Source organism: Aspergillus puulaauensis, chromosome 1 (genome assembly GCF_016861865.1).
Source record: "Aspergillus puulaauensis MK2 DNA, chromosome 1, nearly complete sequence".
Lineage (NCBI taxonomy): Eukaryota > Fungi > Ascomycota > Eurotiomycetes > Eurotiales > Aspergillaceae > Aspergillus > Aspergillus puulaauensis.
The window spans coordinates 2131068-2147932 of NC_054857.1; the positions used below are offsets into that span (position 1 = coordinate 2131068).

General features: G+C 52.0%; 5 protein-coding genes across 5 annotated transcripts; 4 read left to right on the forward strand and 1 right to left on the reverse strand.

Moving 5' to 3' along the window:
* Positions 1-333: 333 nt before the first annotated feature.
* On the forward strand, positions 334-1775 carry APUU_10844S (MOSC domain protein; the record flags this gene model as incomplete). Its single annotated transcript, XM_041705307.1, has 3 exons — positions 334-348; positions 470-1691; positions 1756-1775. The coding sequence occupies 3 exons, from the start codon at positions 334-336 to the stop codon at positions 1773-1775; spliced, it is 1257 nt and encodes a 418-aa protein (XP_041550210.1).
* Positions 1776-2069: 294 nt separating this feature from the next.
* APUU_10845S (putative Patatin-like serine hydrolase) lies at positions 2070-3971 on the forward strand (the record flags this gene model as incomplete). Its single annotated transcript, XM_041705318.1, has 2 exons — positions 2070-2136; positions 2194-3971. 2 exons carry the CDS (start codon positions 2070-2072, stop codon positions 3969-3971), a joined length of 1845 nt encoding a protein of 614 aa, XP_041550211.1.
* A 2143-nt stretch (positions 3972-6114) lies between these two features.
* On the forward strand, positions 6115-6483 carry APUU_10846S (uncharacterized protein; the record flags this gene model as incomplete). The annotated part of the gene is made up of 1 exon (XM_041705329.1): positions 6115-6483. The coding sequence occupies one exon, from the start codon at positions 6115-6117 to the stop codon at positions 6481-6483; it is 369 nt and encodes a 122-aa protein (XP_041550212.1).
* A 3598-nt stretch (positions 6484-10081) lies between these two features.
* On the reverse strand, positions 10082-10438 carry APUU_10847A (uncharacterized protein; the record flags this gene model as incomplete). Its single annotated transcript, XM_041705340.1, has 1 exon — positions 10082-10438. The coding sequence occupies one exon, from the start codon at positions 10436-10438 to the stop codon at positions 10082-10084; it is 357 nt and encodes a 118-aa protein (XP_041550213.1).
* A 3375-nt stretch (positions 10439-13813) lies between these two features.
* Positions 13814-15914, forward strand: APUU_10848S (KilA-N domain-containing protein; the record flags this gene model as incomplete). Its single annotated transcript, XM_041705351.1, has 4 exons — positions 13814-14090; positions 14160-14354; positions 14416-14548; positions 14600-15914. 4 exons carry the CDS (start codon positions 13814-13816, stop codon positions 15912-15914), a joined length of 1920 nt encoding a protein of 639 aa, XP_041550214.1.
* Between the last annotated feature and the right edge of the window lie 951 nt (positions 15915-16865).

The window sequence follows — 16865 nt, forward strand, 5'->3', positions numbered from 1 at the left end:
CAATGGACATGTTCAACCTGATAGGAGAAAGAAGCTTACTGCCAAGACGATAACGCGGTAATGAAGGAATGTGGCATTGAGACAGGACGGGACTCCTCCAATCCCCCGGCCGTTCTCGAGCGAGTCGGACTCCTTCTCCGCATCGATTGCGAATCCAAGATAAGATAGTCCCTCTATCGGCATGTAACCATGATCTTCAAGCCCGACTCTTCACAAACCATGATCCATCCCTTATCCCCGCCTACACCCTTATGCATCAAAACTTCATCAAATTCCTAGTCCTACAGAACCTCTACAGATAGAACTATACATACATTATTACACCTACTGATCATGAAAGTCAGCCAGGTATGTCCACTACCAACTCCCCTTCCAACCCATCATCCATCAGAATCATGCTCCCAGAACAATACCTTATCACAACCATTTCAGGACATAAGCTAACTGGCCCAACAAATTCTCAACCCAGATCTACGTCTATCCAGTAAAGTCCCTGCGCGGGGTCTCCCTTACCTCAGCCCAGGTGACGCGGCTGGGCTTCAAATATGACCGCCGTTTCATGCTGCTGAAGGTCATACCTTCGGAAACCAAAGGCGAAACAACACTGAAGAACATGCACGTCCCGCACTTCCCTGAGATGGTATTGTTTGAGACGGAACTATTTGAGCCGGGGTTTGATGGCGCGGATGAGAAGGGGAGATTAAGGATTATATATAATAATCCTGGATCTGAATCTGAGACTGAGGAGCAGTTAAATGGGAATAGGCATGCAAAAGAAAGAAAACAGAGAGACACGATTGATGTCCCGCTTACCCCGGGCACAAGGGGGCTTGAGGAGATTGCTATCGTGATGCATGGGTCTCCAACGAAAGGGTATAACATGGGAGCGAAGTACAACCAGTGGCTTAGCGAGCGATTCGGATACGAGGTTGTGCTGGCTTATTTGGGCGGTAAGAATACTAGGTCTGTGTTAGGGACGTTTGCGCCGGCGAAGCACGTCGCGCACAAGAACCAGATTCGGCGAGAGTTGGACCTGGGTGCGATTTTTGCGGCACTTCTTGTTGCTCTGGGGCTTGTTTGGATGGGGTTTACGGCCACGAGCATGCCTAGGTTTGTAGCCGTGGCTGGTGGTGCTTTGGGTTATGATCATTCGTGGAAAGCCGGAATGGGTGTTGGCGCGACAGTCGCTGTGGGCGGACTAGCGTATCTTTTGGCTATTTGGAGGATGGAGCCTGGGAGCGAGGACCGCATCACATTTGCAGATACAGCAGCGTTCTTGGTTATTAGTGAGACGTCAGTGGCGGATGTCTCCCGCCGGTTGGAGGGGGGTGAGGATATGGATAGGAGGAAGTTCCGGGCGAACATAGTTGTTGAGGGTTCAGAGATGGCGTACGAAGAGGACTTCTGGGCAGAGTTGGTTGTTGGTGGTTCTCAGATCCGCGTGTTGTTGACGGCCAACTGCGCGAGGTGCCAAAGCCTAAACGTGGACTTTGCTACCGGGAAATTCGGGACGGGCGACTCTGGAAAGGTGTTGAAGAAGCTCATGGCTGATCGCAGGGTCGACAAGGGCGCAAAATATAGTCCAATCTTTGGACGATATGGGTTTCTGGATGCCAAGTCGGACCTGAAGACGGTTCGCGTCGGCGATGATGTTGTTGTGGCGAGGCGGATGGATGAGCGGGCTGTTTCTGGTACGTTTAGCTTCGAGAGAAGATTTCCAGAATCCGAAGAATCCGGGGTGACTGACTTGAATAGACTGGCCCGGGATCGGCTAACCCGCAAGACCTGTGAGCAATATGTGAGTAATAGTTCAGATTCGAGTGAATAATGGCTGCCTGGTGACGTTAAGTGAGATTAAGTGCTCCGTAGCCAAATCGTAGTGTGGCCAGTGAGACTAGAGCCTGGTCGTCACTCGTCAGGCATAAAATTAGCCACCAGCTGAGACAAACTCGCCTGAAGCTGCGGCTGTGCACAGAATTCTTGGCTGCACCACTTCGACTTTATTTCCCCCTCCTTCAGCCTGCATTCTCCTTTCCAGTATTTTGGTTCAAGATTCGGACTCCATCGCCATGGATCAAGATCAAGTTCGCCGTAAAGATACTACTAAGGGTCCTCCGCTAAGGATCCTGTCCCTCGGTAGCTACTCCCCGCCGACTTCATGTTTATTATGACGAAGCTAACTTGTTGAACCAGATGGCGGTGGCGTGCGAGGATACTCCATGCTCATCCTCCTCCAGGAACTGATGCATCGCGTCTACGTCGAGGCAGAAGGAAAGCCCCCGCGACGCGATCAGGTCCCCAAACCATGCGAATACTTCGACCTTATCGCCGGTACTGGTACTGGCGGTCTAATCGCCCTGATGCTGGGCCGCTTACGCCTTGACATCGAAACCTGCAAGGACGTCTACGTGCGCATGACCCGGCGGGTGTTTGAAACAGACAAGACTTTCGCCGGCATCCCATTTCGCTCGACTTTGTTCAAGGCGTCGAAACTCGAAGAGGCCATCCGGGAGTGTGTACGGGAACATACAATTTATGAAGCAGAAGGGAACGATACTACGTCGCCTACATCGCCGGCATACGCGCCATTCAGCCCAAACTTCTCGACGACGTCCATCCCGCAGCGTTCCGGAAGTCGCGCGAGCCAGAGTACAACGCATTCGTCGATGAACAACCGGAGTTCTGCCTTCATCAATGGCCTGAGATGGGGGAACCCAGATGCGCTACTATATGATAATCGGGAGAACCGGACGAAGACGGCCGTTACGGCGTTATATCGAGGCACGACCAAGGGCGGAAACTCGGTGCTCCTTCGATCTTACGACTCCCGCAAGGAGCCTGCGCCCGAGTACAACTGCACGGTCTGGCAGGCCGGCCGCGCAACTTCAGCTACCGGGTTAGCTTTCAAGCCTATTCAGATCGGGCAACATTGGTTCATTGACGAAGGCCCGGGCACATACAATCCCTCGCCACAAATATTAGACGAAGCAGTTGTCAACGAGTGGCCGGGACGTGAGATCGGGGTGTTTATCAGTGTTGGCACGGGGAAGCGCCCTCCCGACACCAACAATCGCCAGCACGAGTGGTGGGAGGACTTTTTCGGCGACGCTCTAGGCACATTCGCCGAGGCACGCCGCCGGCTGATTACGAAGATTGAGGGCTGCGAGGATATCCATCATGACATGCTCCGCGAGCATCTCCCCAAGCGCAACGTGAGCAAGGACAACTACTACCGGTTGAACGTCGAGGTTGGAGTGGGCGAATTCGGCATGAACGAGTGGCACCGTCTTGCAGACATCAGCACGAACACTCGTCGCTACCTCTCGCGACCTGACGTGAAGAAGATGATTCTCGACGCGAGCGTTAAATTTGCCAAAATCGAACGCATGCACCGTCGTCTCGAAGCCCACTCGGCAGCCGGACACGACGCCAACACTCTACTCGAAGATGACCATTCCTCGCTAGCTCCCAGCCCTCGTCTTTCAGTAACATCGCCTGCGCCGACACACGCACCACCACCCCCTCCCGACGCGGTCGAGCTCCCCGCGGAACTCCCCGGCGACTTCATCCAACTCCATCCCAACGACGACAAGCTCCCCGTGCACCCAACACCCCAGGACGCAATCCGCCCATCCTCCGGGCGCGCATCAGTAAGCGACATCATCAGCTCAAACGAGCCCAGCCGTCCAACATCGCAAGCCTACTCGCCTCCACGTCTAAGCTTCGACCACATGCACTCACACTCACACTCACACTCAGGGCCTCCGCCCATCCCTCCCAAAACACCAATTCCCTACCCAGACACTGCAGAGCTAGGAGGAATTCAAATGCCAATGCCGAGCCCAGGACTACATCCAGCTCATGCGCCTGCAGCCGCGACCGCGCGACCGCCGTACCCAGTCGACGAGCCGCCGCCGATCGTGAATAAGCTGCGGAAGCCGAGCTACCAAGTGCGTGACTATTCCGCATAATTTTATCGTTCAGGCATGTGTTTTTTTTTTGGCCCTTCTTGCTACATTTGTTTCTGCATGTATTATGAGAGATGTACGTACTATACCCTAGATGAGCCGGTCGCTACGATGATAATTGTTTGAATTAAATATATAATGTGCATAATTGGTAAATCTACTATATACTATATATCAATATATGGGTATACGGGTATATATATATCAACACAACTCGTAGGAACATCAAACCTGCACAATAAAACCAAGAAGCAGCACATAACTACCGAAGTATATTTATCAAACAAGTAACCAACAATCAAACTCCCCAGTAAACATCTAAAATCCACAGTAAAAGCCCAAACCAGCCTCGAGGCCAGCCCTATTCACACCCTCCAAGTCCTCAACTACTAACACCAAGAACAACACTAGCACAACCCCAAGCGGCAAGCAGATAGATAGCGCAGGCCCGGAACCAAAAAAAAAAGAAAAAGAAAAAGAAAAACCAGATTCAGAAGCTCAGAGTTTAGCCTGGGGGCAGAATTAGAAAGATCCCCATGCATATGCAGCACGGCTCGCTGCAGCTGAAACCACTGCACCCGGACGGCGGCGGCGGCGGCCCCAGCAGGCGAAATCATTCCGATCACAATCCAGTCCACAGTCCACAGCCCACAGCCCACTATGCCATGTCGTCATCCCCGACTACGGTCGACTAACTCACTCACTAACTACGACTGGGCTGGGCTGGACTGGACTTGCTTAGCTCATTGGTGAAGCAGTGACTTAACTTAGTAGGGTTAAAGGGTGAAACTTGTACGGTAATTTTCAAGGACACGAGACGGAGACGAGGGACAAGAAAAGGCAAAAAAAAGAGGGTAGGAAGAAAGAAAAGAGAGATGATTGACATGGTGGAAAAGAGGAGGGGGGAAGACTGAGAGGGGGATGATAGGCCGAGACAGCGCCAACACATTTTCACCGAGAGAAGTCAGCAGTCAATCAGGTCTGGCTGCGAATTTACAAGGGAAACACCGGGGACCAGGCCAGGCCAGGCCATTGAATGATCTGAAGAGGGGGGGGAGAGTGTGAGAGAGCAGCTGACTTGGTTGAGTTTGATTTCTCTTTCTCAATCATTATTCTTGATTTGATTGTTGTTCTCTGTCTGGCAAGGCGATAACTGTCATCATGGTTATTATTGACGGTCCTGTGTGATCGTGATTGAGGGAGTGGAGACAAACAGCTTGGCTAGCTCGTCTACGTGGTTGCTCTCCCGGCCAGTCGATGGATCGTCCAGGCAAGAGTCTGGGCCTCCCTCATTCGCCGAGGACAGTCATTCACAGAGTCGAGAGAGGAGGAGCTGGGCGACTGCGCTCGAAGAGTCAGGCCGGTTCGATCCAGACGGACTGTCCGTGCACCCTCCAACTGACTTGGCCTGGCGAGGAGTTGGCGTAGTGGATGGGATTGGATGGGATTCGAAGGGATTCATTATCCTCCCGAAGGCGGACGAAGACGGAGAAGATGGCGAAGACGGACTGAGGGAGTCTCAGCTGTGTGCTTCCACTTCATCAGTCTCCGCTTGGATGTGATAACTGACAATGACTGGAGACCAGGCAAACATCCATCCCTCCATCCGTATCGGTTTCTCGCCCCCTCCCCCGTCATGCCCAGATTGGACAATAATGATAATGACAATGACAAACAGCTCAGCGCAGTCGCACCGTTACACAAATTACGAGGGTAATCTCCGACAATGCAGTACGGAGACTTTTTCTTCTCTTCACAAAATGGGGAAGAGGACAACATTAACACTAGGATCCGTGCCCAGGTGGAACAGAGAAGCAGACAGAACAGGAAACAGGTAGAAGACTGAAACTCGACTTTCTCAGCCCTGAAGTTCGATGGAGTGGATGAACTCTGAACTCTGGAGACAAGCTACTATGCAGCAGCATTGCATTTGCAATGCACGGTAACTCGGTAAGACGAGGGGGACGGAGATCAGGATCGTGCACGGGCAAATTCTATCTTGGACGCAATGTGAGGTTATTTACTGCTTGCAGATATACCACCTTCGGCTCCTGCTCGTTTCGTAAGCTTCAAACGACTAGAGAGGTGGTATCTGAGACCATCCAGGAGAGGATCAGGATTTCGGGAAAAGATTTTGACAGCCATCATGCTGTCCACTCCGGCCATTGGCTGCGTGGCTGATGAGCTGGCGCTTACTGAATCCATCGGGCGAGATCGCACTCGCCCGTCACAGACCGTCGAGTGTCGCGGCCTTGATTCGGGAGACCACGATTATCGTAATAACCGGGATCACGACATAACGAGAAGAGAAAATGAAGGAAAGAAGGGAGGGAAAAAAAAAAGAAACTGGAAAAAGAAAGAGGGAAAAAAAGGAAATTGGTGTGTTGCACAACAACCTTCTCTGGAATACCCTCACCGGCGGAGAAAGTACGGAGTCGTGTCACACAGACTAGGGTACAACGCAGGGGAAGACATGGAAAATATTCCTTTCTTTTCCCAATCTCAGACAGGCTGACAGGGCAGTTCGCAATTGCCTGGTTTGAGCCCACTAACTCCAGGCGGCAAGCACAGAGCGCATCCATGATCGAGATCATCCCCGAGTTTCATGTTTCATGTAAAAGGACTCCGTAATAAGAATAAGAATCTTCACTCCGAGACTACTGTACGGGTCCGCCAGCCCAGGCGGCTAGTAGGTTCGAATCTCGATTTGCTTATGTGCGGTGTATGTATGCGTGGACGAGGAGAGTATAGAGGCGCTGTAGGGACTAAGGCTCTGCGTCAGGGCTGCAGGTACAGCCGTCTCTTGCGCATCTTCACGGTGCCGTCAAGACTCAAGTTTGGGAAAAAAGGCAGAGTACGAGTAAGGAGGAACATTCCATGATCCAGATCTCGCGGGTAATTGCCGGGGATGTCATTTGACACTGAATATGAAAACGAGGCTTTTTTTTTTTTTTTTTTTGGTTCCTTTTTCTGGATTCAGTAAGAACACCAGAGAGTGAGGAGTCCCGACAACAGATACTGCGGCACAGGGCGACAAAGTGACAAAACCACTCAGGCTCAGACTCGTCACTTCGGAAAGGCACTGACTCGCGCCTCACTGCAGCCCGAACATCGCGGATAAAGGGCCTCTTCAGCCCCACCACGAATCCACGGTGCGAACTGGAATCACTCCAGGGCCAACCCGCCTGTCTCGCGATGTCCAGCACACGGCCAATGAAGTCGCTCTCGTCCGGGATGCGCTGTCAATCCCCTCTCTGCTAACCAGCTCCGTCGTCGACTGGTCTCTCTTGGGAGAAAGGCCAGCGGCTAACCAACTCTCAAGCGAAGGGCCAAGGGTCGCAAGGAAGATCACCGTCCACTACTGTCCAGCCAGGCTGTGTTTTGCAATTTTCAAGTTTTCAACGCCGACAGGCCTCAGGCTCGACCGCCGACGGCTTCCCTGCTTAGTGCTTCTGCCCATGCCAGATCCAGTTCCTCGACCATTCCCCTTCCGACCTCCGTTCCGTCACCCGTGGGTATCCTTATCATTATCGCCCAAGCGCTAAGGGCACAATTGCTTTTTCGGCTTTGTTCGTGGACTGAGGTCCGTCGCTGGCCGGTCACCTGCATCGACTGCTTCGGGGTTAGCCCGACTTGCTAGGCTCTTCCTTCCGATCCGGAGGCGACTTTCCTGGTGGGGTTTCCGTGGCCATTTGATAATTGATGGTGACAATTAGTGGAATTAATTGCGCTCGACAGCAGCACTTGCCATGATGAGTCTGCTCCATGCCACTTTAGTTTTACTCACAGCAGATGAGCAGACGGCGAGTAGCCCCGCAAGATCTGCTGTATGTACGACGGCTGCGGGCGTCGGGCCGTCGGTAGCGCCGTCAGCTCTGATCCTTGTCATTGCCATTATTATGACAAGGAGTATGCCGCTCCTTTCAGGTTTGACGCAAAAATAATTGTAATTATCTCGCAAGCCGGTATTGAAAACCGAGGACAAAGGGCCGTGTCCTCCAATCCACAGCCGGCGAGGTAGTTCTCCATCCGGGTTTTCGAGTGGAGAGCGGAGGAGGGGAGGAGGGGGAGGAGGAAGAGACTTACGTAGGTAATAGGCGGCCCGCTCCGTGCAGTGTGCTTAAGCTGCCTTGGAGGCTGGTGGTCTGGCTTAGAGTGGGAAGGAAGTACGGAGTTGGTTCTAAGTATGTTGCATGACGAAGGAAACCCCAGGTTGATTTGCAGCCGTCGTTGGCATGGATGGCTTTGTCGATTCTTCAGCCTGTGCAGGAAGGGTCAAGCGTGCATAACGGCAGGCAGGCAGGCAGACAGGCACGCCGACAGACAAGTCCTGACACCGGCTGGACTACTGTATGTCATAGTTTGCTTGGACTCATGGGTGCTGACAGGAGTTCATCAAGGTGGGCGGCCGGGTGTCAGGACACGAGAGTCAAGATAATCGGACACTAGCATAGCATAGCATAGCAGGACAGGACAGGACAGGGCAGCAGGGCAGACGGACCGGCAGAGCATAACGTAGCGGAGCACGGTATTACTTCTGCGAATGCTCGGACCCTCCATGATCAAACATCCATCCAGACTCCAACAGAGGCGAGACGTCAGACAGGGCATTTGTTCCCAAGACACGCCCGACAAAGAGACTGGGATTAAAAAAAAAAGCAAGTTTACGAAGCAAACATTCCAGACAGGCATGGCCATCGAATTGACGCAAGTCTCTCACTTACCGACACTCGATGGCAGTCACCGACTCCAGAGAGACAAGAGAATGATGGGGGAAAGGGCCGGAAGAGACAGGCAGAGTGGGGAGGATGGTGGGGTCCGATTGTTGGAGTCGTGGATAGCCCAACCTGCACAGACTGACTAGGGCGAGGAAACGCAAGGGGTAGGATGCAGCAGAAGGTTCCGGACCTATCACCTCTGGACAGCTTTGAGCAACTGACAATTCATACAGCCGATGAGATAAGAGGTATCAGTGCGAAACAGCGGTGAGGCCTGCCTCAACATTCTTGTCTTCGTTATTCGTTTGCCCCCGAGTGAGAAGATGATATTGAGGGGGAGCACTCTGGCATCTGGGTGTCGGACGTAAAATACAGTCACTTGATTAACTGAAAATAACACAGACCAGGGAGCCACTGGGGACGGGCACTGCGAGACTAGCCCCAGAGGCCAGCACCGTTAGCCTGCGACTAACACCGGGCAAGAAGCGCGACAAAATGATGTACATATCCTCAACCTTCTTTCCTCCAGGGCTTCATCCAACTCGACTATTTTTAAAATTATTAATAGCCATCCCGCCTTCAAATTCTATCTCGGGCGGGCTTAAGCGAGGAGGCCAGTCCTTAATATCACCATGAACCAAAACTAATTTTAATAGTAGTCAGAGTTAACGCATCGTTCGCAGCCATCTGCCAGATAGACTACGTTTAGTCATGTACTAGTCCGCAGTCTAGTCGTCGAACTAGCATGTCTCTCATGTACATATATGTACTATGTATGTACGCAAGTAATACGGCTGTACATATAGACCACGTACAGCTAATCGTGCCTTCGGCCTAGCTGCTCCTCTGGTCCTCTGACATCCACGACCAAAGCTCTGAGATGTTCGACAGCTGTACACACGCAGGTCTCGTGAAACGCAGCAAGCCAATAGTGATGCAGGCGATGCGTGGGCGGGGGTGCCCAGAACCTGCCTGCCTGCCACTGGCTAGATTGGCGGAGAATTAAGCTTGATGGGGGCGACTTCTGAGGACTTCGGACTATTGATGTGACGAAACCGCCGTTCACGCTCTCGAGAAGAGTTTGATGGTTGCTTGCGAAGGACTTGCTTGCTTGCAATTTACAAAGTGATGGCTGGCTGGCTCTTGACCGACTCTGTGGTTGGCGATGACAGGTCCGATTGTAGCTGGAGATAAACAAGGACCAGTACAGTCCAGTACGTAGTAGTACCACAATTCCGAGACGAGAGGTTGGAAGGATCTCTCGAAAAGAAGGGCTCACCAAGGGAGAACTCAACAGCATTCAGCAATTAATTGATTAATATTATTGTTCAACCGCCATAATTTCGTTCCTTCGGACTCATCAGCCACCGTCTTGTCACGACAGGTTCGATCTCCCTACCAGACTCGAACAAAAAGAAAAAAAAAAAGGCGCGACAGAGAGGGAGAACAAGTGAGTCGTGACAGCTGGCTGGGGAGCAGAGGGAGAAGAATGTCAGAGCCTTGGGAGATCGCCGCCACCTGGTTTCGTGGTGCACTCTGGGCCACTGATTTTCTCTGCTGGCTGCGCGAATCCCTGCCACTCGACTGGCTTGCTTCTGGCCCGTGTAACCTCCTTGGTTGATTCTCGCGTGCTTGCATTGGTTCTTTTTCCAATTCTGAGGGCGCAACGATGGGCATTCGAACGCCTGGGCAGCAGAAATCGGGGATGCCGAGAACATGGAGTACTGACTGTCTTGCTGAAGAGAGACACATTCAACTAACTAACTGCTGACTTCTTCAGCGTTGAGAAAGAGAGAGAAAGAGAGAGCGTGCGTGCGTGATTTTCGGAGTTTTCGATGGAAAAAGCACCGAATCGTCTGAGGAAGGAAATCCTTCGTCCATTGCCGCTTAATTGATGTGTATTATTACAGGACTATTCCTGATTGCTATTATTCGATTTCCAATATTCTTGTAATATTCTTTCCTTGTCACTCCTCACTCCCTCACCTCTTTTCCCCCTTTTTTGCTTTTTTCTGTTTCGCGTCCGCAAGTCACCGCCATTTGACCCTGATGTTTTGGGTTGACCTTTCCAGAAACCCTCCTCGTAGTTAGTTAGAACCCTTGTTTATTACTTAATTCACGATATACTTTATTAGCTATAGTACTTGGTCCGTGGTAGCCCATTCCGAGGTTCAGTGGGCCCCGGGTTCATCGTGGAGCCAGCGGACCGTGGAACTCATCTTGATCGGACTGGGCTGTCGATAATTGCGAGGACTCTCGACGAAGTAAATTTAGTACTATGAGTTGTGAGTCTGTGACTGACTGACTGTATGGATAATAATCATTAACTGACCGATGATCCACTACTACGTACTAGCTAGCATCATCCCAGCTCCGAGGACGATCGAATGACTTACAGCTCGATCGGTCCTAACAGTTCTTGTCCGCCGCCAGTCTTGCTTTAGCCTTTAGTTGATGGTATTATTATTAGCAGCCGTGAGGCATCCATGGAATCGCGCTGTCTGGGTTCCGTGGTAGTAATAGCCGGAGTATTCGTAGTATTCGTTGTTTGAGCCAGACTTCGAACCCGGAGCTGGATCGGCGGCTGGTGAGATCCTTGCTTGGTGGCGGTTGCGAGAACAGCTCGTCGTGTCTGAGCTTGACACAGCAGTAGGGGTTCTCATTCTCAAACACAGCGCGAGAACAGTCGCCAGACAGCCAGACACTGACAGAGCCAAGCCGACAGCTCTTTCCCGTCTGAGCAGTCAGGAAAGATCAGGAAGTCTGGCACTAACAGTGCACGGTTGTCAATCCCACTCGCTCCTCGCGGCTCCACTTGATTGTCATTTATTCGCATTTGCAATTTTTAGTTACCGCTGCTCTCTGAGTATTTATCCCTGGGGGTTGAATTATTGCTGACACCTGGGTTTGATTAACGACTATTTGATTCCTTTTTACCCTCTTAAGACGAGCTCGACTGACAGTGCTGTTATACCAGAGCGCTTCGATCTCTTCTTTCTTTTTCTCCTTCGCCTCGCCCGATCTTAAGAGCAGCGTCTCTGGCAAGCAATTGCCTTGCAGCGTCTCCTACATTTCCGCGCAGCAGGTCTCTGTCTGAACTCGAGCTTCAGTGCTTCAAGCGCTTTCACACGTGCGCACCGGTACGTCCTTTCTTGTTGTCTGCAAAGGGGTTCTGTTCTGGAACACCTCCTTTCTAGCATTCTGCTCTTGCTCTGCATCTGCCTTTCAGTCCGCCATCTTGGTTATCCACCAAGCGGGCAACGGCCAGCCTCCCGCTAAAACGCGGCAGCCGAACGGGACGAGTCTTGACTCTTGATCCCCTCCTCCCACCATCACCCTCCTCCACTTTCTGCTTCAAGGCCTTCCTTCAAGCCCTCAATCCCTTCTTCAAGCCTTGAACAGTATTGCAGGCCATCCATCCCCAGAGTTAGCGGCTGGTTGAGCTTCAGCCTTCTGTTTCTTGCCCCCCTCCGCGGGTTCACTCCCAGCTGCAGAGACCAGCCTAAGCTTGGACTGCGTTTGCTGTGCTCCCCCAGCCTCCTCTCTCCACCTTTCTGTATGATCTGCTTCTGCCGCAGCTGCAGCTCTGCAATCATTCAATCTTCACGCTCCTACTCTGCTGCCTTTGCCCTTTACCGCCTGCTTGCTCTCTCTCGGTCATGATCGCCCTCCGAACAATTATTGTCTGAGATTTGGTGCTTTTTTGATTTGATTTGATTTTTTATTTTTTCTCTTTCGAGACTTGCTCTTCCCACCCCCTCTCGTCTCCGATCACTCTCCCCTGCCCTTCTCGCCCTTTGCTTTTCCCTCGGACTTCTATTTTTTCCCTTCCCCACCGACCTCCTCCTGCTCTTCTCCTTGGTCCGCCGCCATCTATCCCTTTCGTTTGTCGCCTTTTATACATACTCGCGCTGTGCCGTCTCTTTCTCGTCTACATCGATTCTCTTCATTCTTCGTTTTGTGCTTCGCTTCGTCCATGTGCTACGAGTAATGATCCCTCGACTCACGCTTGCTTTGCTCGCTTTCTAGACCCTCCCGCGCTTCCACTGGAGCCGTTCCCTTGCCACTCTCGACGACTTTGCTACGACCTGTTACGACTCCTGTACGAGCCTGATTTAAAATTCGCTGCAGCACGCATACTTATCATTTGTCTCCCTTTGCCACTTCTGCTGCTCGCTTTGGTTTCTGTGCGGACTTAAAACAGCTTCTTTATTAACGCTTGGATACTCCTCGCGTCGCCTCTTCCCCGCTCCGTTCTTACGACTTGAAACGAGACCCATGATTCCGCGCTTCCGCTGTTGACGTCCCGAACCCCTTGGTCTTTGCCTCTTGAGCTCTGCCGTGGTCTGGCTCCTTGATTCTTCGGATGTAGATTTCCCACTATCAACTGCAGCCTATTTCTCGACCCGTTTGCCTGCAATCTAAAGCGCTGTTTACGGTTACGACGTTTCACGAAGCTTGCCACGATTGCTCTTCCTTGCATTTTCGCATTGCCATTTGGAGCCTTTTATTTTTTATTTTTATTTGCTCTTTCATTATTGCACTTTGCACTTCTGAACGACATCCTTTGCATATTTGCTGCAAGCTCTCTGTCTTCTCGACATCTCTTTCATATCTCATGATATTCTGAAAACACAAAACACAACCCAAAAGACTTATTATAACGTTGGGACGCTTACGAGTCCAACGTTCAACCGCCCCGAATCTCTTTCCATTTCCTAGGCCCGTTATTCGCAAACCGAAAAACTGGAGCTGCCGTCGATTTCCCAGGTCCACACCAGAGGTCCTGTTGATATCCCTTGGTATAACCACCACGCCGCAGAGCGACCCTTGTTGTCTGGCGACAGACTTCCGGCTCTAAGCTTACCGACGGCCTCACAGCCGCCGATCTCGGGCCAGTCCTATCGGACTAGCTACGACGACGCGCCGGCTCCCTCTAACCAGAGCAGCGCCAGAACCAGCCTCTCAGGGTCTGCGCCTGTGTACGAAGCTAGGAGCCCGCCGTCATCGTCCGCAGATCTACCGGCTGGTGGCCAGGCCCGACTTTCTTTGGACTCCGCCGCCTCTCAAGAATATAGCATCCCTCAGAACTCCGTCAGTGAGAGCTACTATCCCAATCAACCTCAGATGGCTAGCATGAGCCAAACCCAACCGTACATGGATGTGCATTCACATCTGTCGTCGGGACAGCCATATGCCTCTCACCCTGCGCCTGCTGGAGGAATGACCCATTACCAGTACCCGCAGCAACCTCCTGTGCTACAGCCCACTTCAACATATGGGCCGGCCAGCTCTTACCCACAGTATCCCTACCCTAATGGTGTGGCATCTTCTCAGTCCGCGCCCCCGCCTCCGACAACCTCAATGAGTAGCCAGGTTCCCGCTCAATTACTGCCTCTACCTGGTAAGTTTGATGAATTCCATCTTCACAAAAAATAAGATAAAAAATAAAAATTGGTACTGATATTTCTAGTGACCAACCATCCTGTGTCTGCCCCCGGATATGGAAACAACACCGGGGCACCGATGCAAGGGTATGTGTATGATCCAACTGGCCAGATGGCACCCCCCGGAGCCAAGCCTAGGGTTACGGCTACACTGTGGGAAGATGAAGGTAGTCTATGCTACCAGGTAGAAGCTAAGGGCGTGTGTGTTGCTCGACGAGAAGGTAAGGCCATCTTAATGCTCCCCCCCCTTTTTGATTTACAGACCTGTACTAAAATTTGCAGATAACCACATGATTAACGGCACCAAGTTGCTCAACGTTGCGGGCATGACTCGAGGCCGTAGAGATGGTATTCTTAAGAGCGAAAAGGTCCGGAATGTGGTGAAGATTGGGCCCATGCACTTGAAGGGTGTTTGGTTAGTTTATCTGATAGCTTTACTTTCTGCCTCAACCGCTAACCAAAGTAGGATTCCATTCGAGCGCGCTTTGGAATTTGCGAACAAGGAGAAGATCACAGATCTACTATACCCCTTGTTTGTTCACAACATTGGCAGCCTGTTGTACCACCCTACCAACCAGACCCGAACGAACATGGTAGTGCAGGAGTCGCAACAGCGACGACTCGATGGTCCTCAGCCTGCTCGCACCCCTCAAGCTCCCCAACCCCCCAGTCTACACCACCATCATTCCCTGCAAACACCCGTTTCCGCTCACATGGCTCAGCCTCATCCGATGGGCTCGCAACCCGGAGGCCGGCCCAGCATTGACCGCGCTCATACATTCCCTACTCCACCTGCGAGTGCTTCAAGCCTAATGGGAATTACCAGCCAGGGTAACTCCTACGAGTGGGGCCAGGGGATGAACTCGGGTGTTCCTAACTCTCAGCCATTGTCTATCGACACCAGCTTGACCAATGCACGATCAATGCCAACAACACCAGCTACGACACCACCAGGAAACAATATGCAGGGAATGCAATCATACCAACCACAGTCCGGCTATGACTCCAAACCTTACTACTCGGCAGCCCCATCCGCGCACCCTCACTACGCTCCTCAACAACCTTTACCGCCGCAGCCGATGGCGCCCTATGGCCACTCAATGCCGAGTTCGTACATGAAAGGTGATATGGCGCCGCCGTCTTCTCAACGTGGGTCTATAAGTCATCCTGAGCCCGACTCCGATGTGAAGTCGGAACGCTACGCACACAGCAGTGGGCATGTTGGTGGCGGATCGTCAGAAGCCGAACAAGAACCGGAGTATGTCCAGCATGACAATGGCTACAACACCAGTCGCGGCTCGTACTATACCACCAACCCTTCTGTCGGCGGCCTTCCTGGCGATCATTCCCAGCTTACACCAGACATGACTGGCTCTCCCCAGCAAAACGGCTCTGGGCGCATGACTCCCCGTACCAGTGGTGCCGCTCCTCAGTGGGCCCCAGGATACAGCACGCCTCCGCGACCAGCCGCTGCTAGCAGCTTGTACAACATTGTTAGCGACACGCGAGGAACGTCCGCCACAAACGGAACCACATCTGACAATTACTCCGTGGCGTCCAACTCTGGCTACTCGACTGGGTTGAATGGCTCATTGGGATCCAATAAGCGTATGCGTGAGGATGATGACGACCGCATTGTTCGGCCGGACAGCCGTGGTGACTATGATAGCAAGCGTCGCAAGACCTTGACGGAAGCCACCGTTGGTGGCCCGGTGGGTGGTGTTCCTCTCGGGCTCCAGCCCATGAAAGCTGGCGGCAGCCTCATGGCTGGTCGCCGTTAAATCATGCCGACGAAAACAAACAAAAGAACAAAAAAAGACATTTCTGGGAAAGGAGCAAGACAAAAAGGATTGTTGAATTAGGGTTGAATCTCTTCTCGGGGTGCATTATGGTTTCATAACGTTTTTCTTTTCTGTTTCTTTTCTTTTTTTTTTTTTCTTAATAGAACACGCTCGCACTGTTCTGGGTGGCAGGTTGTCACAATTCTACGTGCGTCAGGCCTGGTACCTCGATTTACTCTGTTTACTCGCGCGCCGGACGGATGTTAGACATGACTGGGGCGCCTGGACAAGGGTGGCCCGCCGGTCTCGGCATGGTTGAGATTTATCATGGGGAAGATTTCGTGGCCATAAAGTTGCGTGAATGACTTGCAAAAGGATATGTATTCTGGGGTTGTTTCTGGTGCAGCGTTCTGAAGTCGCCTCTCTGCTTTTTGGCTGCCTCTTTGAAGGCAAGCACGGCCTATGATTGTTTGCGACCGGCTATATTTATGACCATGATGAAACGAATTTCCTTGACGAGCTATCGATATTACTTTACCTGGCTTGCATTGATATAACCCCTGTAGGATTTGAATGACTTTTTTTCTGAACTTGACAGTACGTGACTGGACAGGGCTCAAGTTTGAGTGACGTGCTGTGCTGTGTATGGTTGCATGCATCAGTAGGGACGGGGCAGAAACTGTGCTCTCCAAGCGCAACCAGTAAGCAACTCCGCATCCGATCGGCATTGATCAATCAAAGATAAGGCAAGAATAGCAGCTGACCCTTGGAACTGAAGAAACGCGTGGGGACGCTGGGGAAGCCTCCGCGGCCGTGGCACGGACTGAATCTGGGTTCCGATCAATAACCGGGGAAACTTGGAGGGCTGTTTCAACCGCGCCGGAAAGGGGAATTACCCCCGCGTTCTTCTGGGGGTAATTTAGCCCGCGCGACAGCGAGGTGTTGGAGGGT